General features: G+C 40.5%; 4 protein-coding genes across 4 annotated transcripts; 1 reads left to right on the top strand and 3 right to left on the bottom strand.

Annotated features, from left to right (window-relative positions):
• Positions 1-15: 15 nt before the first annotated feature.
• On the bottom strand, positions 16-1,327 carry LOC108092811 (odorant receptor 1a). Its single transcript, XM_017192584.1, has 3 exons — positions 825-1,327; positions 159-762; positions 16-84 (listed from the first exon to the last, which is right to left on the bottom strand). The coding sequence occupies exons 1-3, from the start codon at positions 1,325-1,327 to the stop codon at positions 16-18; spliced, it is 1,176 nt and encodes a 391-aa protein (XP_017048073.1).
• A 12,229-nt stretch (positions 1,328-13,556) lies between these two features.
• On the bottom strand, positions 13,557-14,037 carry LOC108092833 (synaptobrevin-like). The gene has a single exon (XM_017192636.1). It carries the CDS (start codon positions 14,013-14,015, stop codon positions 13,626-13,628), a length of 390 nt encoding a protein of 129 aa, XP_017048125.1. The 5' UTR covers positions 14,016-14,037; the 3' UTR covers positions 13,557-13,625.
• Positions 14,038-14,803: 766 nt separating this feature from the next.
• LOC108092985 lies at positions 14,804-15,733 on the top strand. Its single transcript, XM_017192877.1, has 2 exons — positions 14,804-15,320; positions 15,393-15,733. The coding sequence occupies exons 1-2, from the start codon at positions 14,919-14,921 to the stop codon at positions 15,693-15,695; spliced, it is 705 nt and encodes a 234-aa protein (XP_017048366.1). The 5' UTR covers positions 14,804-14,918; the 3' UTR covers positions 15,696-15,733.
• Positions 15,734-16,036: 303 nt separating this feature from the next.
• On the bottom strand, positions 16,037-17,361 carry LOC108092984. Its single transcript, XM_017192876.2, has 2 exons — positions 17,158-17,361; positions 16,037-16,963 (listed from the first exon to the last, which is right to left on the bottom strand). Exon 2 carries the CDS (start codon positions 16,800-16,802, stop codon positions 16,206-16,208), a length of 597 nt encoding a protein of 198 aa, XP_017048365.1. The 5' UTR covers positions 16,803-16,963; positions 17,158-17,361; the 3' UTR covers positions 16,037-16,205.
• Positions 17,362-24,590: the final 7,229 nt, after the last annotated feature.

Below are 24,590 nucleotides of genomic sequence, written 5' to 3'. Positions count from 1 at the left end.
GTGAGTATATTGCCATTACTGTGTCTCGTATTTTGCGTAGAGGGCATTCAGTAGAGTTGTAAAAGAGCCAGCTGTGCGAAATATCTAAAAGAAATAGTAAAGAAATCATAATTGTATACAATATGCCTTGTATGATAGCTTGAAAATACCATACTTACCCAAACGAGTAGAGGTCTTCCGAGCTTGAAGAAATATGTATCCAAGACTGTCTCCCGTTGAGCTTGTTGAAGGGGGAAGAGCAACAGGCGTCGGTGTTGTGGAGATAGCAATTGCCATGGAATCACCTCGTAGAGCTGCCTGGAAAAGTCGTCTGCCTCCAAGCGCACTTGCTCCGCTCCGAAAAGATAAATGCACAGCTGGGTGGTGACCACCATGGAAAAGAAACCGAGAAACGCGAAATTCTGATCGGTATGCGGCATTATGTACTGGCAGATTACGGAGCAGTAGAGAACACAGATCACCAAGACCTCGACAAAGGCGATCTCCATAAAGCTAGCATTAAAGTGTTGAACCAACTTTAGAAGACGAGCATGCTCGGCAAAGAGCCCACTTAGGCCCAAATCAGAACGTGACACATCGGAGTGCTCCTGAAGCCATTTCAATTGCCGACCAAGGCGACGGTACTGGGAACTCAGGCCCAGAGCACACCATCCATATAGGGTATCCACTCCGGTGGTGGAGCAGCAGAAAAAGCCCAACACAAACACCATTAGGCAGCAGTCCATGGCATAAATGTGCGGTTGGGATACGTCGTACGGAAGACTTTGCCAAGAAGGATAAATTAGGTGAGAAAAATGCAAGTGTCAAACCATTAAACGTCTTACATCACACGAAATGAGCTAACTGGTGCGAAAATCCCAGTGGAGTAATACTTGAGCATGGTCAAAGCCACTGGCATCAGCCAAAACGAGACACTCGTGCCGGCACACATCATAAAATAAACGGCAGCCAGCAGCTGACCCCTGCGATTCTGGCGCCTCCACTTGGCCACAAAGAAGTCCGCATCTGTGAAGGGAGCTTGGACCAGCTGAATGAGGGCCACCAGGTCGTGGGACTTGGCCAAGAATATGGCCATCTTCAGCAGCGAGGAGATCATTTGCAGGCCGTGCATCAAGGCCTCGGAACAGAGCACGATTTGGTTGCGATGTTGGACCATAAAAGCGCACACGGTGCAGAGTTCAAATCCCGTGGCCACAAACATAATGCCATAAAGCAACGGTGAGCGTAGAACTTTGCCCTTTTCGGGCTGTAAATCCAAACCCATCCGGGAGAAGGTGAAGCGCTGCGTCCACAGATTCTCCAGAAACACCTCAATTAGCTTTGACATTTTGCCTCAAACTGAGGTCTGGGTAACTCAGAATGAATTGCTTATCAAAATGTATTCCACAAATTGGGGGGCTGGCTCGGAAAAACTTTGGAAAAACTCTGTCGCCTAATTGGGCTCTTAAATATAAGTTAATTTAGCGTCCGGACAACGAATAAACTTGACTAAGTGAAACTGGTCGGCTTGGCCAGCAAACGATTTAATTATACACCCGAGGTGACTGTCCGTCTAAGGCACCTAGCACCACCGCTGTGCACCACTCACACTCAGCACGGTGGTACAAGAATGTAAATTTAAATATATATAAGAAAATATATAATACTATATTTCATAGAAAACGTAAGTTTTAATATTATATCCTAACGTACTATGCTTTATTATCTTTTTTTTCCAACGTATTTTTTTACTTAACTTTATTGTTTAATTATTTACATAGAAGGTCACTTTTTATGTAAATAATTACCTATTTATTTTATTGGTTATGTCTTATATTAGCTTTAATTACATTGCCATGCATTGTTCTGCTTTTCCACCTAAAAAATATACTGATTTTACTCTCATTAAATCTTTTATGACCGCACTTTTCGGCCCACTGTGCTCCGTTCGTCATGGCTAACGGTAACGCTTTGCTGCTGGTCGCACCGACTTTTTTTTATACCATATATACTCGCATATATCTTTCTACGACCGCTGCAGTCATGGTCATTGTCCGCTAGCGGTTCTCGTTGCTGTGGGCCGATTTTACTGATTTTGCTGCTGGTTTTGCATTGCGTCTGTTTATCTATTCCCGACTTTGGCATATGTTTTGACATTTGGAGGCTGGCTCTTAATTTACGGCCTCACCCAGCTCCCTCAGTCACTTTTGCCCACCACTTACATGCACAAAATAGATACGATATATGGAATGCCAGAGTCGATGAGAGAGGTCCGTTTGCAATGCGTAATGGACTTACACCCGGTCTAAGTATTTTTAATTAACTGAAAAAACTAATTACAAAAACTCCCTGCCTCGCCTCCAACTTGACAGAAATTTAATTAAGAGCCAATTGCCGCCCCTTGTAGATCGTGGGAAAATCCATACATATCTGCCTATTTAAGACTATGCAAATAAAGAATTTATTTGATCGCTAAATTAATAAAACAGTGACAGCCGTGACTTAATTACCAAATACAGAAATTACCTGCATAATACGGCGTCACATTCGCCAGTAAATCGTCTGCAAATTGCCATCTTCGGCGCGAAGCCCACACTGCGGCTGTTTGATTTGATGTGCGGCATTTAAGCAATTTGCTAATAAATGGGTTTGGCCAGCGATTCAAATCAATCGGATTCGACTTGCAAATGCCTTAATTAATTAATATGCATAATAAACGGCAATTATGGCTGTGGGAAAGGTGTGCAAATGATAAATGGCGAGCGGATGAACTTCACTGGTCGAAGTATTATAACACAATCAATAATTCCTGAAATTTTTAAAAATTATGTGATCGTGAAGTCTGATAAGCAACAATTTTTTGTTATTATTTGCAGCAGTTTATTATTCTTTATAAAATAACAGTAGAATTTAATGCAAAATGTTTTCTTTTCTCTGAGTGAACTTTGTTTTTTATCTTTTGAAACAAGTGGCAGGGCAAACAAATGTCACATGGCTTACAGCGGCAGACTGGCACTCCTCTTACAGCTGTTTGAGGCCATTTGTCAACGCGCCCTGCCAAAAAACAGTGACTGAAATAAGAAACCGAAACTCCGAAAATTCTCGAGACCCCCAAACAAAAAGCAAAGACAAGAAACAGAACCGATCCAGAGAGTCAACGAGCCAGTTGAACACCTACACTATATTAACTTTGTTGTCCTAAGCTGTGTTGCCAGTGAGCGCGGACCATGAAAATTTGTACAAGCCCCGGATTCGGGGTTTACAAATCTGGCGACAAGCGCAAAATCACAAAAAATCAACTCAAAAAAAAATTACAAAAAAAATAGTAAAAAAGGTTTACACACTTGGAATCCGTTTGTGGCCTTATTTTCGGCGCTGCTTTTTTGGGCTATTTGCATTTCGTGCCGCTGAAAACTTTATTAATATCCAAACCGTGAGCTTAATTGAAATTTATTGTTAATGAAAACAAAATTATGGCCGTTACACCAAACTATGGCCACTTCACACGAAAGAACAACGCCAGAGATTCCAAAATGAAATCGATTCGCCCACTAGAGTCACGAGTTTCATAGCCAAAAGAAGGGAGTCCATTTTTAATTTGGCATTTAAGCGCTCATTAAGTTGACAGAATGCAACGGCTGAGTGACAGAATCGGTGGATATTGTGTGGGTGGATATATGTCAGTAGATCTGGCCAATCTATTAAGGTGTCTGCAGAACCAGCAGCGAAGTCAAGTGAATTTTCACTACCTAGGTAACGTGTTTTGTAACTTCGTTACCTGAAACGAGTTTCCTTGCCAGCACTGGTGAGTCATGCATGACCACTGCCGCTCTTCGAGTTCGAGTTCTTTTCAAGCCCTTTTTCGGTTGGCCAACATAAACAGTCGCAGACTTCTACGAATCCATCAGCGACTTGAAGCTTTTCTTTAATCGGCGGCTTCTGTTTGCCCAACCACTTTGAAGTCAGGCTTTTCAGCCGTTTAGCCTTTCACAGTTGCCAACCAATGCAAATAAATTGTGAGCAGTCACCTGCCAAGCAGCGAGCTCATCAAGATCCTCTGTTTTTCAGCCTTTTAGTGCCCCCGAAGTGGCAGAAAAACCTAGAGGAGACTGCCGTTTTGTGCCGAGGAAGCGATTGTTGTGTGTCCCTCAAACAAAGTAATGTTTTGGCGGATGTAACCTGTGCATCCATTGCATAAATGCACTTGTACAAATAGTTTTTGAATACTTTAAAAACAGGCCTTGAGCCTCCTATGAATTTCCTATTTTAAGAGGGTTTCTTATCTTCAAGAAGAAATAATAATCTTTAAGGGGGGGTAAGGTTTTAAAGGCCAAAAAGAGGGCCATGTTTAATTTTTTTTTGCGGCGAAATGAGTAAGTTTAATTCATTGAACTTAATTACATGTTATTGTTTAACTTTTGAAGAGTATTAGAAAAAAAAAATATTAAAAAATATTAAGAAATAAGCCTGTGGCGGTTGATCTTCCGAAGCGCCTAAAGAAAAAGTTGTTTTGCGGTGAACATCATAGAGCGTTAACGGATCATCTTAAAAATAACATGTGATATGCGTTGTAAAGATAATGAATTTCCCGAGGTAATCAGGAAGAGTTTTTTTTTAATTTATTTTTTGTCTATTTTTGGGAGCACTTGAAAGTGAAAAGTGCGATTTTAGCTTAAAAAATCGCTGTTAATTTATTTTTTAAAAATAGAAAAAAATTAAAAATTAAAAAAAACTCTTCCTGATTACCTGCGTATTTATATTGAGAATTTGTGTTAAAAATTTGAAAAGGATCGGTTCGGTAGATTTTGAGTTCTGATGTTCACGTCTTCGGCAAAATCGATTCAAAGTATTTTTATACGTGAAAATACGTCCAAATACGGTTGTTTAAAGCGCTGTAACTCCGTTAGTTTGACTTTAATTGACTTAAAATTTTTACACAATGTTCTTGACATATTGGTCATTCAGAAAAAAAATAATAAAAAAAAATGAAAAAAAAAAATTTTTTAAAACCTTACCCCCCCTTAATTATTATGGGTTTTCAACGGGCAAATATTTGTGAGCTACCTTTTAAGGATTTCTGATTTCTCCAAGTGCTTGCAGCTACCGTTCATTGTTTGCCGCTCGCATTTGGGTTTTGCACGGCTTCCTCTCTCCGACAAAACTGTCAATGTTAATGCTGGAAACTTGAAAAATTTCAACCGACGCGACTGCGTTGTATTTGTCGTTTTGTAATGATTTTAATGCCAAGCATAAACAATTATTTTCAATTGCAACACATTCTTTTGTTGTTCGTCGGCCGCCATTTGCCATCGTTTGTTTTCGCTTTTCTGTTTTGTCGTTTTGTCTTTTGTATTTTGCGTTGAGTGCAATCGGAATTGTAGATTTAAGATGTCGCAGATGTTCAGATGACTCGATGGCTGCAGAAGCTTTTCACGTCTGACAGCTCGATGAGTCAGTCTCTCAGGCGTGCAGTCAGTCAGTCAATCAGTCAATCGAATACTCAATCGATTGCCAAGTAGTTTGGGGCACGTGTCTAGAAAAAAGTGCGTTTAGCCAGCTGCTTCAGCTCGGGTTTTCAGATCAAAGTAATTGACATAAATACATGAAATATTGCTGGAATACAAAAATAAAATATTTTATATTTGTATAAAATGGAAAAAAATTTGCTCATCGCATTCTAAATTTTTTTCAACCCAATTTTTGATTTTTGGAAGCTATCTTCCTGGTTAATCAATATTTTTTAGTTTGTAAAACTTGTTGAACAACTAAAAAGTAACTCGCCAACTCTTCAGTGAGGATGCGTTATGCAAAAGCTTCCTGCAGTTCTTCGGAGCGCCAAAAAAGGCAGAGGCAGAGGCAGCAGAGTGTTAATGGTCATTGTTCAAACAAGCGATCATAATGATTACTCATGTCAATTATTATATAAGACAGTTGTCGGCATACGGCGAGAGCCTCAAAGAGGCAGACAAACCGAAAAATAAGACAAAACAACGAAGACAGAAAACAGAAAACAGAGGCTGCCGAACTGCAATTGATTTTGTTGTATAATTTCTACAGCTTTATCTTGTCGGCAGCTGCATGAAATTTATTGAAGATGCGCTGTGCTTTATTGTCATCGCTCTTCGAAGGGGGAATTGCTGCTGCAGTTAAACGAAACCGAGGGAATTTCGCAAACCGAAAGACTTAAGGCACGAACTTATTTATTTTTGTCTCGGTTTTCTGGGGACCTGCGCCATAAAAATAATCGTCTCCTGATCTAAATTACTTGTGAGCTTTACTGTCCCTTATTTAACTATATTCAATTGCTTAACAATTTATTGCAGCTGATAGTTGTATTTTTTTCCATGCCATTGAAAAATTTACATATTTTTGATGCTATTATTAGATTTTTTTCCGACTACATATTTGTCTATATAAAACCATTTTCTTTTATTATTTTTAAAAAGAGTTTTGTTTGGTAATCTAATTGGGTTATCCAACTGAACGGCACCATAAGGGTTGTGTTCATGTCGGCGAAAGCAAGAAAACTGCCAATTTAGCCAGCAGAAGTTGTAGGATGCTGGCTAGGAGAGAGCAAAAGTGAAATTGCTTTCGCCGTTGTTGGCGGCGGCATGCAAATTGAAAAATACCCGCCGAATGTTGACAATTTTCAACGAAGTGATACCCCGTATTTCTGTTGGCTTTTCCCCACAGTGCACGATTTGCGGCAAAGCAGGAAATATTTTGCAGCTCTTGGAGTCGCAGCAACCGGCCATGAAAGAGGAAATCAATGTTGCAGCGGCGGTCGAGAGCCGAAAAGCAAGAAACCGAAAAGCCGTCGGCGCCAAAAAAAAATGAAAAGTCGCACGCTTTTGGTGGAAAGCGAAACCAATTTCACTTGGCTCGCCGGCTAAGTCAAAAGCATTTGCCAGTTTGTAGTCGCGTAGTTATGAGTGCAACGGCAATAGAAATACAGGCAGCAACCTGCAACCAGAGCAGTGCAAACAACAACATAATCAAGGCAATTGGCAAGATGTGTCAACTTGGACACTGCACTGAGAAAAGTATTGGATTTATTATCTATCTAAGGATTAATATTGATTTCTCTGAGTGTACGGGAGAAGAGAAGAAACAAGTGAAATGCGCAACGCGAAAAGAAAAGCGAAAAGCGAGAGTTGCAATTGCATTCGCTTCGATTGCATTGCATCAAACGGGTTTCCTGCTGGCCAAAAGCGCGTAGAGTGCCCCCTCCCCCTCGGAGCTAATGTTGCTACTGCTGGTTAGCAATTTTTCACAATTTGCAATTATTGAATTTCTTCGATGACATCAGCGAACGCGAAACGTAACTACAACACGTTGTCATAGTTGGATGTTGCTTTTAAGATTGCTGCTGTTGCTCGTAGCTGGTGTTTTTGTTGCTGCTGCTGCTGCTGTTGCTGTTGCAGTTGTCGCACTGCCGATGTCGATGGTTTCCTGTCATTTGATTTCATTTCGCTAATGTGCCATTAATTTGAATTTGCATTATGTTGCAGCAATTGAGTACGGCGGTTGCTGCTACTAATTAGCTTTTGTTGGTTGCCTCACCAGGAGATCGGCCAATATGTTTGCACAACACTTACTTTATGGATACGAATGATGGGATAACCCTTCGAAAGTAGCTTAGGTCCAAGTTTGCTTGCGTAATTTATAACAAATCATGTCTTGTAGTTATAATAATTCTCTTTGCGATATTAGTTTTGTTGCCAGGAAGACTTAACAAAAGGAAAACAAAGAAACGTTGCATAAATATTCACACTGGGCAGCAGGGGAGGGATCAAGGCAAGTATATATAATCATTTCAACGCCTGACGCAAGATGATGTTGCAAGCTGGCAGCAACATCAGCACCTAGGCAGCTAAGCAGCCAAACATCAGCATCCAGCGACGAGTGTCATTGACTAATGTTGCATGAAGCGCATAAAGCTGGCAAAGGGTAACCACAATAACCAAAAATCCAATCTATGGAAACCAAAACTCAAGCCCAAAACAGAAACCGAAACAATAGAACCGAATTCGCAACTTACTGTTGCTGCTGCTGCTGTATTTTTTCTGCCAAGCTCAGAAATCTAACTCTTGGATGATCAAAGCCCAGCCCTACACAAAAAAAAAATTAATAAAATAAAAAAAATACAAATGAACGGCTTCCAACAAACCACTGAATTGAACAACATTTTACATTCGTTATTCGCATGAAATAAAAATATTTTTAATATCAGAACTGGAGCTAAACATTTATAGTTCAGATCAGATTTCATTCGTCTAGGTAAACAGTTTGATTATTTAATGTACTTAATTTTAAATGAATGAACGACTTTCAACAAAACACTGAATTGAACAACAATTTGCATTCGTTTTTTGCGTGAAATAACAAATTATTAATATCAGAACTGGTGCTAAATTTATAGATCAGATTTCATTCGTCTAGATAAACATTTTGATTATTTAATGTACTTAATTTTACAGTGCAACGGCTGTCCCCGCATCGAAAGCTCAGCTATAATTTAATGCCGTGCGGCAGACATCTTCAAAATGTGAATAGGTTGAAAACAGGGTCACCTGAGGAGGGGGACTGGATTTTGGGGCTAGTCACCTGGGCTGCAAATGAGGGGGGATTTTCGGCGGGGAAGGAGTTTTGGGAGCTGCAATTATTTTTCTGTGGGTGGGGTGCCTTTTTATCTGTGGCAACCTGACATTTGTCGGCGAACGTGAAAGGGCACACCGACATTTTACCGAAAACAGAAACATTTGTCGCTGTCTGTCAACCTGAGTCTCGGTTTTTCTTCAAACTGCACATGAAAGAAAGAAATGGATTCTATCCTATTTTTTGGCGTGTCAATACTAAACAGAACAAACTAAATTGTTTAGTGAATGTGGATGATTTTTAAATTAAGATAAAAATATACGTTCACTTCTTATATGTTTATAATAAAAACGTTTCACTAAATATTTTCTCTGCGTGTCGTAATCAAGCTCCTTCGATCGATTGGGCCGCAAGAGCCGCTGCCACTTCGATGCGCCACTCGGCGTGCCAAAATGTTAAATGGGACAAGACAAAGGCAAGACTGGCCAAGGATTTCGGATAGTTGGAGGGGTTTCTGAGGAGCAGGAGGGTTACCAAAAAAGAGTGGGTTATGGAAAGGGGGGGGCGGGGGGAACCGGCCACTTGCCACACCAGCCAGACACCATTCGCCTAACCAGCCGAGACTTCTCTCTTGCCCGGCCAAATGTCAGGAAAATATTGCCAAAGAATCACAGCAAAAAAATAATAAGAAACAAAAGTGAGCTCCGAGAAACAAAGCTGCATTCCACGGTGGCACAAACATTTGCAAGACAAAATGGGTTAGTTCACTGGCAAAATCGGTTATTATTGGTTATTATTTGGGCATATCAAGAATCCTCCTTGCAAGAAAGTACGTGTTTAACAATAAAATTACTACAGAGTTTGAACTCTGACCTTTGTCCTTTGAATTAAAAAACTATAAAGGATAACAATGAGTCGACTGCTTTTTAAACAAAAGCAAATCGTGTGGCCTGGCAAATTGTTTGGCACTTTGTTTAAAATGTTTTTGGTTTGCGCAATTCGCAGGCCTCCAAGAATTGACCCTTTGTTTGGTAATTTCACCTTGTTTATTGTTGCCAAATTAGTTGAGGGTTTCTTCTATTTTTATTTTTTTTTTTTTTACGCTCATTATCTGTAGGGCTTTGTTTGGCAGTTCAAGCTGGAATCGTCTGTTAAATTCTTTTGAGCCATCAATGCTACAAAATCCGAAACGAATGTTGCAAGTCATTCGACGTTTTTGCAACGATTTCGCGTCGAATTAATTTGAATTGAATCGATCATCATAATTCAAAAGAATCGATCGATTCGAATGCTGCTGATCAATCCGATTTGGCATTTGGACACCGATTGACAGCCGCCCCACACACAGATTGTAGATCTTTGATCTCGGATTTAAGATCTGAAATCTGAGATCTGTGATTGCCGATCGCATAATAAATGTCCTACGACTGCCAAATGCCATCGAAATGTCAGTGCAACTTGGTCAAATGGAGAATCGATTTCTATTCTCGATCACAAAGTCAAATTGACAATTTTTGTTATTGAGCTTACATGGATCGCATACTAACCTTGACTTTCAAACCAAAATGTCAGCGAGGGGAATGACTTGGGCATGCAAAGCACATAATAAAATACAAAAATAAATACAAAATAAAGACAATAGTCAGTAAATAAATGGACACACAAAAGAAGCCAGCGAAACAGAAAAACATTCGCAGTCAATCAATCGGACAAGCCGTACAAATTGTACCTACATTTGAAACGGATCAAACGACAGGGGCTTAATGCTTATCAAGGGGGTGGGGCTTTTCAATCGATGAACTCAAGGCGAAAATTATTAAAAATATAGTACTCTTTACCGAAGTAGAAAATCATATCGTACAAATTTTAGATTTTGAGCCTCAGTAGATTTTGACTCCTGCTCTTGCCAATTTTTTTTCAATTTCCAAAAATTTCTTCATCATTTTATATCTTCCATTTCTCTGTTTTTCCGACATAGAATTTGGCTGTTTTTTTTATACCCCCATTCAAAACATTCGGACCTAAGACTCAAATTGAAATCCAGACAAACAAGCACAAACAAATTGCCAACGATTACGATTAAAGTGTTTATTCATTTACCGTTTAATTAACCCGTTCTGGTAACTTATCTATTGCCCCGAAATCACCCAGATGTCTGTAGATCTCTTTGGAAAGACCAATGTCCCTAGGTTTCGGAGTTCATTGTGATTGATTGATGGATAAGACGATAAGACAGCTCGAAAAGGCCCACTTGAAAAGCTCGAAAATCAATGGCCCGGCGTCCATTGTCCATTTATCCGGCTGAAATAAATACACGGAATCTGACGATTGAGGGGCTACTATAGTTTGGCGCACCCAGAAACCGGCAGTTCTTATGGAGATCAATTTGGGCGATAAGATTAGAGGGCGGCCAATTGAACCGATCTGAACTGAGACACACACCAAAACCAAAAGCAAAGCAAAAACGCCCACGCCAGAAGGCCCAGACACAAATTATGTCTGATTTTTTGGAGCAGAAGTTGGCCAAAACGGAGCCAGAAGTTGAGGCCAAGAAATTCCTCCACTCAGCACAGTGTTCGAAAACAAGACTATTATCGTTTACCAATTGTTCGTATTCACTGAATTAGTTCCGGATCTCGCTTATTATTACTTTTTATTTAAATTGTTCCTAGATTTGGGTTTTGAATACCAGTAGATATACGGATAACATTTGAATACAAATAACATAACACAAAGCCATTTTGCATAGCCATTGAGGCTTGTTCCTATAATTTCCCATTTCTGCTTTTTGGCTTAACATTCGTTGGTTTTTCATTCACTTCAACCTAGGGCTCTGCCGATATTCCGTCGACAGTTTCCTTCCTGCACAAACTGTGAGCTGTCCGCACACTTCCCGGAGCCACTGTCTCCCGAGGAATATGTGTGTTGGCGTCGGCCGATTGGCTCCAATTTGTTTCCCATTTGAACACATTCATGTGGCATGTGGCCCAAGCCGAAGTCGAAGTCGAAGTTTCTGCGCGGATCGTATGCTATACACAAATAAGGAAGCAATTTGCTTCCCTCTCTTTTTCAGCCACAGACTTCAAGTGAGGAAACGAAGCGAGGCTCAAGTGAACTGGACAAAAAGCCGAGCTTCAGACTCCGAAATTCGCAGACAAATTATGCGCAACGCCAACGCAATGTCAGCAAAATAATATTAAAAAAAAAAATAAATAAAGTAAAATAAAGGGTAAAAAACCCATGAGGTACGGGGCAAAATTGGGCAATCGAGGCAAGAATTTCTGCGTCTGGCAATCGTTTTCAATCTCTTATTGTTTATTATGCACGCCAAGCGACACCTTTGCACTGATTGATTGATTGACGGATTGAACGAACAATAAAACCCGTATATAATCCCGATCCTGGGGATATATCTTTTGCTGTCACACGTCAAGGACGAAAATGACGATAATGTGTACCACAGAATGCATAAATTTGCATATAAAATGAGAAAAACTGCAAATCATTGAAGCCAAATCGTCCAGACACTTAGGAAATAGGTTAGTCTGTTAGAAATACAAATATTTTGTACAAATATTTTATTAAATAAATACTATAACTTTAAAAGAAATCAACAAAAAGTAAACCCCAAACAAGCAAATAATTATAAAGACAAAACCTTTTAGATAGTTCTTAAATATAAAACTGCTTTTTTAGGTCCATAGTTACTCATTTCCCTGCTCCAAAAATCGTATTTAGACAAGTTTTTTTCTTTAAGTGCAACTGCAACAACAGCTGCATGTTGTATGTTGCCCGTTGCCATCGGCAGTGTTGCTCTTCATATTTCAGCAGCGCAAGTCTGTCGCCATCCATTGGAGTATACTTTATATTTTTATTTTTGTTTCTTTTTGGCCGCCGCTTATCGTGATTTGTAACAAAATGCTGCTGAATAATTTTCGGATTTTTTCTTGTTATAAATTTTTTGCAGCAGCATTTGTTTTGTGTTTTTTTTTTTTTTTTTTTTTGCTGCCAGCTTTGTTTGCATTTCAATGTCTCTTTAAGGCCTTTGCGTAAATATTTGCCATTTTAATCCGAGTGTCTTTGTCGACATGGGAGCTTACCACGAATTTTAATGTTTAATTGACCCATTACGACAGCTCATCCGATGATCATCTGAAAACAAAACCTAATGAACTTCCGTTTTGCCTTGGCCAAGTCTTCAAACTAAGCTGGGAAAAAACAAAAAGAAAACTGCTAGTGGAAAAAGTGACTATCTTAACGATCAAATCTTTAGTTTGTTGTAAAACGAAGTTGAACTCGCTTTGAATATTGCGAGGATGAAGTGGCATCAATTTATTTTGGACTTGGGATTGCGGGACTCAAAAAGAAAGTCAAAGAAATAGCCTTGGTCTATTATTTTTCACCTGGAAAAAAAATAAACCTTCTTTCCATCGTGGATCTCGAAAAACAGACTGCTGATTGCCTCTACTTACCCCATAATCAAGTTATTCGTGCGCATGTCATTCGTATCTCTTCATCTAAATCAAGTGGCGAACATTTGACATTGCCTGCATCTGATTCGCGTTAGCGGATTGCATTAGATTGCCAGAACAAGACAAAGCCGAGACCGATTCAAAACTGCATCGCAGCAGTAGTAACAAATTTGCATTTAATGGTGATCATAAAGGTTTTCGATGGTGCGGTAAATGGCCGCAATTAACAGGCATTTTTAGCATTGCCCACGCATCGTTGATGCCTCGAAATTGAATATCACAATCAAGTTCTCCCAACGCTCAACTGCCGCCTGTCTTCTGTCTTCTGTCCCCATCTTCTGGGGTCTTCTGGGGTCTTCGGCCTTCTGTCTTCAGTCTTCTGTATGCTGCAGTGATTGTTGTTTTAATTAACGAGCTCAACTCGAAATCAATTGCTTTCAAAGCCATGCACCACTGCACAGTGAGAAAGTATTGTATTCAATATATTTTACAGATTAAAAAAGGATATTTATTGAATTCAAGAATATATTACTGCTTTCAATCCAATTAAACATATTTATTAAAGGTTAAAGGCAGTTAATTTGATGGTCCTGCGGTAGTTGCCTTTGAGTTATCCCCACTGCCTTTTGGCCAAATAGAAACCAGCAAGATCACAAGTAAGATTACTACTATTATGCCCAGAAAGCAGATCATTTTTACGTGGGCCCACCAATGCTTGCGTTTGAGTCTCCCAGACTGACGAACAAACTGGGAGGCACCCAGTTCCAGCTGGTCAGCTCGTTCCGATAGTTCCGATAGCGCCTGGTCGCGTTCCAGGACTTTCTCCACGTTCGCCCGCATAATCCCGACCACCTCATCCACCTGGGCTTGGGTGTCCAACAGCCTTCTCTCAGCATCGTCTTGGGCTTTTGACCGGACGGAGGACTTGAACTCCGTCAATTCCATCTCGATATCCATTTCCAACATTTCAATAGAACAGTTGTGTGTAGACGTCAGACGATAAAGAAAATAAGTATATTTTTAAAGCCTCCTTGATCCCCAGTGATCATAAAATTTGATTTGAAAATATAATAAATATATTGCCACCAAGTTTCTCTATCTGCTATTGCTGTTTTTTTTTCTTTCTGTTACCGATGGGGCTGATCTACTTGAGCACTTCGGCTTGGATTTCGTCTGTCTAATCTGGGGTCTTTGCGATCTGCTAGAGACATTGAACACGGCTGCTCCAAATGCTCAATACGGTTGCCAGTTGTGCCAGCTTGTTTATTAGCCCAAATGCGAGTGAGCCGCCGCACAGCATTCGCTTTTGGATAATTATTTATTAAGGTTTTACATAACGCAGCCATCTGTCTGTCCCTGTCCCTGTCCCAGAAAAAAACACACTACATACACTTTATTCAATTCAAGGTTGTTCTTGCATCGAACACCAAAGCCAGAGGTATAGAAAAAACTGCAGGTACACACGAAGAAACGACCAGTTACTTCGCACTGCCGCTGGAAACTATAAGCGAAGATTGAGACAAAAATGGTTTGGCTAGCAACTCGGTTCAAAAGTGGCTGTAGTATTTTTTCTCAGTACAGACTTAGTTACAGATGCAAATGCAGATACAGATACTTGTTAAGATGGAGATGAGCTTTTGTGTTTTGCCAGCTAATGGATAACGATATTATTTGTGTGAATGTCGAACATGTCCCTGAACTGTGAACTCTTCGTTTTGGGATCAAGATTTCGTAGTGTGCGCTGTCAACTCATTCCGGCTTGACGTCTTAACTTGAACACTTTTTAGCCCTAGAAATTTTTGTAAATTGTATACAGTGTGTAGCGTACCGTTTTGGACTATATTCATTTTGCGCAATCAAGCCGGCAATATGTCCCTCCTTCGCTGGCGAGATCCCAATGTCCTGCACACGTTGAACATTGTGCGTGGAATCCGGACTGGTGCCAAAGTCGCGAATAGTCCCCGCCAACGGAACAGACTACGCCGCCAGGCTGAAAATCGATCAGCCAGGACCACCGATAAGGCGGTGCCATTGCGTTTTCAGAAGTATCAACTCGATGAACACAATCCTGCGATAACGGCCATTCAGGAGCCCACTTCTTATGCGGAGTACATGGACTTGTTGGCCCGAATGCATGAAAAGCAGATAAAACTGGAGGAGGACGTTGTGCGGGAGGAAATGACAAACAAAAAGGCAAACCAGGAAAACGAAACACGATCCACAAACCAGATCGAAGCGAATAAGCCACCAAACGAAACCCCTTTGATTTTGGTAAGAACTCAGTTAAAATAGTTAAATAGTTCGAATATTATTGTATTATTAATACAATAAACAAATACTTAGTGCTTTGAGGATGTCATTGGACTGCGCCAGTTTTATATCATGGATGATAAGGAGAGCAATAGCAATGCATCAAAGATGTACGACGATGATGGGCTTTTACACGAAACCGAAAACGAAGATCTGGACTTGAGCCATTTGCAAATGTTCGAAGGCCGAATTCCATTGCTGCCACTCAATGATACCCGGGAAATCGAGGATTTTCCGGAGGACTGCGACTTTGAGGAAAACGGCAATCCGGACTCGAATCAAGGAAAGTGGGTTCGCCGCGTTATGGAGTTCCTACGTTTTCGACGGCTCTCGTAACAATCTGCTGAAATTACCTTAAATTTTGACTAAATCGACTCTTTTTTTTTTTTGCGAAATTTCCCATTAACCTGTGCTTTGCGGTCTGCGTTTTCACGCTTCAAAGAATGCGCAGTCATCTAGATAACAATCCTACTGGTCGGAGCCCGCTTAATTTATTTGCTCTGTTACCAAACCTGCTTAGCTTAGCTGCTCAAGTGGAATGCGCTACATCCAGACGCTAAATAAATATATATTTATATAGAACACAGGAAGTTGTTTTTTAAAGTTTAATTATTAAAAACGCCTTTTAACCAATGATAAGCTATTTTCTTATCTTCTAATTTCAACAAGAGTAACGATATGTTTTAAAGTTTTATTTATTTCATGTCTGATCCAAACTGCTTATTGAAAAAAAAGTGTGTCAATTGTTGTGCGACGATTCAAACGGTGACCATAGCAATATTGCATTTAATGTGTGTTAAGGCTGGTGTTTCGATGGTCGGGGCTCAGAGGTCGGGTGTACGAATCTCAGGCGAACCGCATGCACTTGGCCTTCTGGGTGTAGGTGACGGCACCGTACTCCTCCACAATCTGATCGATGGCGATCTTGTTGAGATTCTCCAGATAGAGGCGCGTCTTCCGCGACTGGATGATGTAGCTGATGACGTCGTGCATGTTGTCGAAGAAGAGGAAGCCGGCGGTTCCGCAGCTGAGGTCCAAGTATCGGAATCGATTGACGTCGCAAGTGCAGCCGTCGTACAGGAAGTAGATGAAGTCGTTGTTGTTGTGGTATCGGAAGACCACGTAGTTGCCCCACGGAGCCATCACGAACACCCGCTCGGCACACCGGAACCCGGCCCTGAGCAGCTTGCAGATGCTATCGTAGCACCCGTTTTCCGATCCCACCACCGCCATTGTTTCCGGAATGCGAAGCAGTGCCGGATAATGATTCGGCTGGGCCCGGAGGACGTCGTGTGGTCCACTGGACTCCGGGCAGGCGTCGAGCGGTTGCATCTGCTTCGGTGGTTCCGGACATGGCGGACATGGCGGCGCTTCGACAGGAGCCACCACAGCGGACTTCTTTCCCTTCTTTCCCTTTCCCTTTCCCTTGCCTTTTTTGCCCATAGCTGACGGGTTTCCGGTTCCGGTTCCTCTAAGGTCTTGTGACTACGGTCTACGGATTGTCTATATCCGGAATCTAAAGCTCGGACAAGTTTCAGCAATCGCCTTCGATCACTTGCAAATGGATAACGACGAGTCGACTGGCCTCATTTATGCCCGGACAGCTGAAAGCAACGAATAGGTTTCAATCTAAGTAGGCTGTGTGAACAACTTTAAATACATAAAACTAAAAATGAACTCAAACAAGAGGATCTCAGCGTAATAATCAGCCCTTTGTCAAGGAGTATCGCGCTGTACCGCGAACTCAATTAGAATTATCGTATCGAATAATCGATATCGGTATTATCGCTTGACTCACCGGAAACGCGCGACTTGAACCCAACACACACACTCGGCACTCCGTTTTTTTGTTTCACTATCTTTTCTTTTTTGTTGGCCGAAACGAAATTTTGAATCTGTCCGAGAGCGAATCGGTAAAATTTGGTCAAGATTTTTGGTGTAAATTTTTTTCCGAGATTTACTGTGTTTTTTTGTGTTCACCGACGACTCACTTCTGATGTTATGCCATTCGGCTGGTCGAAAGTAAGTTGTACATACTGACAGTTGCGGCAAAGTAACTTGATGTGAAAATATTACAAAATTGTTGGCTTTATGCTTAGAATCTTTACATTCGTGAATCAAATTTTTGGATGTATTAAATTGTCGTTTATACACAATGTCTAGACTCTAGAGCCCGGTCATCTATCCCTCTGTTTGCATATCTATCCATCTACCATAAGTGTCTGGCATCTCAAACTCGCTGCTGAAGCGCAATTCTGCGAGAGACAAGCGCAAATTAAGCAATTGCCCGCGGCAGCAACAGGCAGCTTAATTAAGTTGTGTTTGCCAAGGAGACACACCAGATATAAGCTATAGTACTACCATGCTATATGGCCAGACTGCAGGCACATATTCTTTGGCAATCAGGTGGGAAGAACGATTGCAAAAGGATCCTCTGTCGCGAAAAGTGAACGGCTGTCAAGGCAATTAAAAGTGTGCCCACTGTGATCTCAAGACCCTTGAAGATTTTCGGGAAAAGAGAAGCAAAAACATAAATGATTTTAAGCATTTTGGAAATATGGAAGTAATTAAGAGTTTTGGCGAGAGACTGCCCAGAGATTTGAGAACCTGTTGCAATGTGTTGCATTAGACAATAGTTCAGTGGATGAAGTGCAATTACCTAGAGCCCCCAGGTTTCGCACAGTGGAATTATATGCAGTCAGATATTTAACCCAAAAGCCATAACATAAAATAAATGTTGCGATTTTAGTAAGAAACAAAGCCGTTTGCTGAAAAATAGAAAGAGTTAACTAACCCATCGCCTGACATCCTCCGATATTTCACCGGGACTGAGTATATATTCGCACAAACACTTTTTACCACAGTGCAATTGGCATGCTCACATGCAAATCTATTGGGTTCCCCACAGACATCGCTGAATAAGCCAAAAATTACGCTCGCCTGCCTGATTTTTGGTCTAGCCAAGTGGTTATGCCTTTTTTTTGTGGCGTTTTGTTGGTTTTCGGGCTCGTGTTCCTTTGATTTTTCTGCTGGCTATTTTTCCACCTTTTTTGTTTGCCCAATTTGCGTCATTAATTTGTTTGGCGCTCTAATCAAACGAAGTCGGCGAGTGGCGTTACACGTACACGAAAAAGGCATAAACAAAAAATATCATTTATTTATGAAATAGAAAGAAATATTTTTCACAGAATGTTTAAGGGGTTACATGGGTTTCACGGTTTCAAAAAATCGACACAAAAAATTGTGTCTTATTAAATTCTATAACATTTCTAGAATATTGTCCTAAATTTTCAAGTTGATCCGAGTAATAGTCTCGGAGATACAGCCTTGAGAAGGTGGACGCTTGAGACCATTTTCATTGTCTCTTAAAACTTTAAACGCGTTTTTCTCAAAACTATGTTTTCAAAGTCGGTTGTCAAAATTTCTCGCAAACTACTCAACCGATCTTAATGAAATTTTACACAAGTATTCGAGATATCATTTACAAGGTATTGAACGAAGGATTTTTTTTTTTCAAGTACAACTATTTAAAAAAAAAAAAAATGTCGAGAAATTTTCATCGAAATTTGCATTTTTTTGTAAAAACGTCTGCCAAAAATCCAATTTTCATTTTTTTCTTTTTTCCTTCGTCCAATACCTAGTTTATTGTCTATACTGAAACACGTTTTTTTTATTTTTACTTTGGATGATCCTGAAAGAAGTTCTGCTGACAACGCGGAGGCACCTTTTTTCCGAGGGACTGCCGGAAATGGCGTCGTAATGGCCGACATTTTGATATTTTTTTTGAAAATTTCACAAAATCTTTATTAAATATGTATCTTTTAAATAATAAAAAGTTTCATTGAAATATTTCATTTTTTATATGCAAAAAAAATGTTTGAAAAAAGGCCGTTTTTTACCCGAGGAAACCCATGTAACCCCTTAAACCATCTTAGGTGTAAAACGAGTTTTACAACGTAAACATATACATTCTAAACACTTATTTAAGTGAATAAAACATATTTTTCTCCATAATAATGACCATAAGTAATAGGTTAACCCACTAACCAATAAAATAGAACTCACATGCTTTGCATAATTTCACGAGTCGAATGCTTCAAACGATGCCCAAATACAGATAAGCACGTGAAATCATGCTCTGCGAGTTATGCTTGGTATTTTTGTATTTTTTGCGGAGTTAGCATGATGATGACACCGCCGCCGTTGCAATTGCAACCACCACACATATCCAGTGGGTTCAGTGGGTTCAGCGCTGCCTTTTAGTGCTGCTCTCTGGTGGTTCCAAGCGAATCCAGCGGGGCACACTTCTACGAGTATTGCTTCATTCGAAAGAAACTCTTGGCTAATGGGGCAGCTTAACCTGTCTCGCCGGCAAACGTGAGTCGGCAGGTTTAGGAAACCCATATGGGGTTTTTTCTAAAATATATTTACACAAAATCGGGTGCTCATCTGTGGAGTTATATAACCTGTTGCCACAACGCGGGATCTAGGCAAACAATTACTAACAGCCGGCAATAAGCTTTTGTTTTTAAAAACTTTTTCCTGACTCGGAAAAATATCTAGATACAATTTATTTAAATAATTACAATCCTACTTCCCTTTGATTATAAATGTAGATAATAATACTCTGGAAAAAGATAAAGGTCTCCTTCCAAGTCCAACATATAATATATATGCTTTTAGAAAGACTATCTTTAAATTAATTAATTTTAGAATACAGTTGTGCATTATAAAATACAAACGAGTGCCTAAGTGTTTAAAGCAATGTCCATATATAAAAGTATAAAATTATAAAATATATACAAGCACCAAAATTTATTCAAATAATAACAATCCTACTTCCCTTTGATAATTAATGTAGATCATAAAAATCTAGAAATAGATTAGGTCTCCTTCCAAATCCAACATATATATTCCTTTAGAAAGACCATCATTTAATTGATTAATTTAAGGATACAGTTGTGTATTATAAAATACAAATGAGTGCCCAAGTGTATAAAGCAATGTCCATTGATAAAAGCTGGAGCTTTTTTGGCAACACATCGTGGCTTGAAGCTCGATAAAGTTTTTAGCTTACAAAGCTCCGCTTCCAAGCAGCGACAACTACCAACAAAAGTGCTTTAGTTCGAACATCAACGCTTTCTCGACATCACATAAAATTATGCTGAATAAGTTTGCCAGCTGAATATTTCGACTTGGGGAAATGACGCATAATTTATGCGGGAATATGTGGGTGTCTCCGCCCACCGCCTCAGCTTCACTTCCCCTCTTTTTTTGGCTCAAATGCATCCTCACTTGCAGCTGGCAAATGCAAAGCGGTTTTTCGACCGAAGACAGATGACCCATCCCATCCCATTCTTGTTATAAAAAATGGTAATACAGAGAGCAATCGAACGCTGCGATACTGGGACACTACAGTGCATCGAACTGAATGCCGACGCCGACAAGTCTGGGGCACGCCAAAAATAAGAACAAGGACCAAGTCATTGGGTCGCAAGCCGAATAAAAAAAATAAATGGCCAAAGAGCGAGGCAAAAGCCAATGGCGAACAACTCCCTGGCGCCAACAAATTTTTTATTGCAGCTCTCGAGTGCAAAGAAGGTGGTTTTTGGGTGGTGCAGGTGGTGCACCCGCTGCAAAAGTAAACAAAATGCAAAACGCCAGTTCACGGGGCCAGTCAAACAGAAGAGTAGAGTATGGTTTTCCAGGGCAGTCGAAAGGCTGGAGTTCCCCTTAAAAAACCGAAACCGAGACTCAATGCCTTATCCCAATTTGTACCTTTAAGTTTGGGCTGCTGGCCGCAAGTTTTACGAGTTTCCTGCTCAATGAAGTTGCCCCCTCGTAAATTCCAAAGAAAATATCCTTTTGCTGCTCTTTTCGATGACCCATACACAATGCCGCCCCCACATACTACACACAAACACAAGCACACACAGAGGTGTGATTATCTTTATATTGATTTAAAAACTTCTTTTGTTGGGGTCACAAAATCACTTTGAAGTACAATTACTCTCAATTAACAATGTAATGAAGCGCAATCGGTAAAGCCGGGGGATTTGCCCAAAAGCCCTCACGGGTATTGAAAACTTTTTTAAGTATATCGTTTGAGGTAAACTTTTTTCGGGGTGTGTAGATATCCGCAGTTTTATTTGTGTGTGTGCTGAATAACGAAATCTTAGAACTTTAAATCACTTTAATTGTTGCAAATTTAAAAAAAATAATTCGTTAAGATATTTAATTACTAAATGAAAATTATTATAAATACTCAGTTCAACCCAAAATAAATTAGAAACATATAACATACGCTATAAATAGCTATAAAACAAATCTTAAGTGCTTAGTCGCTCCTTTGATTAAACTAATTGTTTGGCAATCAGGCCAAATAGACAAATGATTAAATTGTGTTTTAGCTAATTGCCTCCTTTACATCGCTCTTTCCCGTCGGATTCAATCAGTTGAGCTAAATTGCCCAAACCAAATGCCTTTTAAAATTCCAAAACCGTTCGTGGCACCAGCTTGGATTGCGAAAGGGGATTTGTCGTGATCAAGTCGCTACATAAATATGACACTCGAAAATTGAAGGCCCCCTTCCCCCCTCTTTTGTTTAGGCTTGTCACATCTAAATGCAAATGATAAAGGGGCCAAATTGCCAGCAGGCTGTCTTGGGATAAGCAGGCGAGTTTCCTTGGCGTATGGTGATTGAAAATTCCACTTTTTTATTCGTTCGTTTGGCTGCGTGCAATTTGCGGTTTTTTTTTTCGTTTGTTTTAGGCGCGTGGAGATGCGCATAAAAAAATGTGCAAACAAAGAACTCGAAACGCACACGAAAACAAAAAAAAAAACCGCATGGAGAACTGCGCAAACATATCAATGCAAATCGTCGAGGGGGAGGGGATTCCAAGCATTAAAACTGGTCGGGAAAGAAGAGCAAATCCCATATCACTTGGCCAACATCATCGGGGATCCTTCTGCCCTACTCTGCCTGTTTTTTTTATTGCTATCTCTTTAACAGGTGTTGATGATAAAGCGATTTGGCCAAATTTTGGGCGTTAAACTGCGTAGCTCAGCGAAGTGGGAACACGGTTAAACTGGACACGTGTCTCTAGTCCTAAAAAAGCCGATATTCGACTTAAAGAAATGCTGAAAAAAAACAAGAAGCTTGCTCTTAAAGTTTTTTGCTCTATGTATATTATTTTATTTCTTTATATACTTTTTATTTCCTTAAACAATTATTTTTTCAATTTCTAAATTTTAAGAGACTTCAGAAAGTTATATTTTAATAGTTTTGGATGAAACCCGCGCATTTGCAGGGTATCATACGGAAGGTTAGCCAGAGAAAGTGAAGGACAGGCAGCAAAACATATCGTACTACTTGGATGAGAAAAGCCAGAAAGAAGGCGTTGGCCACGCCTCCCGCTGAGTGAGCCATGTGTGTGCGTAAGTGTAAGTGCTTCCTCCCAGGTGTGTCTGTCTGTCAGCCAGTCTGTCTGTCTGTCTGTCTGCGTGCGACTGTCAGCGGGTGCGGACAAACAAGCCATTTCCGGCAGTTTCCTACTGTTGGGGGGGGGATTTTCATGGGAATCGAAATGAGTCTTTTATTTTGGCCATGGTGTTGGCCAAGTGGTAGAATTTCCAGGACGAAATGCGAACAACGAAAGACGATAAGCACCGCCGTGAGCTCCAGCTTGAAGGCCCGAAAGTGTCCCGTCTGGAGCCCATTGTGCACAGTGGGCCAAAAAGTACGGCTTCACGGTACTCGGGGGGGGAGAGAAAAGTGTAAAAAACGCCCAAGGAGTGCACAGTTTTCACGCTCGACGGCAGTTTAGATGATGGCACTAAAGCCGCTGTTCATAAATTACCGAAATAAAAAGTAAAGCCGACTGCTTAAACTAATGCATGGCCACAAGTGGCTCTCATTGAGCGGCTTCTCTGCGATTAGTATCTGTGATATATAACATTTTAATAAATAATTCAAATTTATTCTTAATTTAATAATATAATGCATTTGAACAAAAAATATCAGATGTTTTTAAGACCTTTCACATGTTAGTTGCCTTCGACCAGTGTGTTTTTTAACTGCACAGCTCCACATCGGATAAGTACGCCCTTAAGGCAAAATTGTTTCCCATTTGTAGACGTTAACGTTCTTAGGGAGCCATTACCGAACATCGAACATCGACCATCGAACAAAGAACATGAAACATTGGGCATTTTGTTTTGAAGACATTTTGTCTTGTGAGTTACAAAAAAGCTGGATATCCATTACAGGAAACTGTAACTACAAATGAAGGTTTAATCGAAAAAGTTTTACACTCTGCTTTAAATTTAGTCTGGTGTTTTTTTCTGTGTAACGCGACATTAAATGGCAGTTGATGACAGGGACGACATTGCGACCGTGTGTTGAGCCAATCGAAAGGTACGAACGAAAGTGCCCGGGACTAAATGCTAATGTGTAATTAGGCAGCCACTCGTGCTGTCTTTAATGATATCCTGTACATATATCCTGTGCAGCGCCTGTATCCATCCCCTACATCCTGCGCAGCCGTCACTCCTCGGCTCGTGTCGCCCTGATTTCCCCTGACTGCGCTGGCCAGGTGACTAATGACGAATCAATGGGATCAGACTGCTGACTGGGAGGAGGTGACGCTAAATCCCTAAAGGGATTTCGCTGTGAATACAAATCGCTGTCGCCAGCATCGCACGCCCTCAAATAATTTATTGCATGTTATTAACATCACGCATACGCCGCGTTGTCTGTGATTGATGCCAGGACATCCAGCGGCGCTCTCCCTCCATCCGCTGCACGCATTGCAATCTAATTGCCAAAACGAACTCCTCTCCGTGCACAGAAAAAAAGAAAGTTACCTTTTTTTAAAATGCAAGCTATTTTTAGTCCGCTCTTCTGCGTTCAGTTTTCTTTCTGTGCGGCACTTCGCATTAATCATACGCCGCGTGTGTTGATAAATGGTAAGCAGTAAGCAACCAGTAGACAGTTTCAAGTGCAGCTCGAAAAGTAGTTGCAGCTCAGATAAGAAAAACTAAGAAGAGAACCAAAAAGTGAAAAGAAAAGCTTAGGGAAGCGAACGTTCTGGCGCAAAACAATTTGGCAAAGAATGCCCCTGGCAACACGCTGCCACAAAACTTTTCCGAGGGCCAACAAATGACGGGATGTTTTAAACCCCAAACCCACGATAACTTTCCCCATCTCTCCAGCCCGAAAGAGGAAAACAC

The sequence above is a fragment of the Drosophila ficusphila genome, unplaced genomic scaffold (assembly GCF_018152265.1).
Source record: "Drosophila ficusphila isolate 14025-0441.05 unplaced genomic scaffold, ASM1815226v1 contig_198, whole genome shotgun sequence".
NCBI lineage: Eukaryota > Metazoa > Arthropoda > Insecta > Diptera > Drosophilidae > Drosophila > Drosophila ficusphila.
This window is presented reverse-complemented; position numbering and strand designations above follow the sequence as displayed.

What these genes read in the sequence shown, in the direction of transcription:
- LOC108092833 (XM_017192636.1), bottom strand. Translation starts at nt 14,015, where the DNA reads ATGTTGGAAATGGATATCGAGATGGAATTGACGGAGTTCAAGTCCTCC.
- LOC108092811 (XM_017192584.1), bottom strand. Translation starts at nt 1,327, where the DNA reads ATGTCAAAGCTAATTGAGGTGTTTCTGGAGAATCTGTGGACGCAGCGC. An exon ending in GTTAGCTCATTTCGTGTGAT is followed by an intron (nt 763 to 824) that starts GTAAGACGTTTA and finishes TTCTTGGCAAAG; the next exon opens with TCTTCCGTACGACGTATCCC. An exon ending in GAAGACCTCTACTCGTTTGG is followed by an intron (nt 85 to 158) that starts GTAAGTATGGTA and finishes TATTTCTTTTAG; the next exon opens with ATATTTCGCACAGCTGGCTC.
- LOC108092984 (XM_017192876.2), bottom strand. Translation starts at nt 16,802, where the DNA reads ATGGGCAAAAAAGGCAAGGGAAAGGGAAAGGGAAAGAAGGGAAAGAAG.
- LOC108092985 (XM_017192877.1), top strand. Translation starts at nt 14,919, where the DNA reads ATGTCCCTCCTTCGCTGGCGAGATCCCAATGTCCTGCACACGTTGAAC. An exon ending in ACGAAACCCCTTTGATTTTG is followed by an intron (nt 15,321 to 15,392) that starts GTAAGAACTCAG and finishes ACAAATACTTAG; the next exon opens with TGCTTTGAGGATGTCATTGG.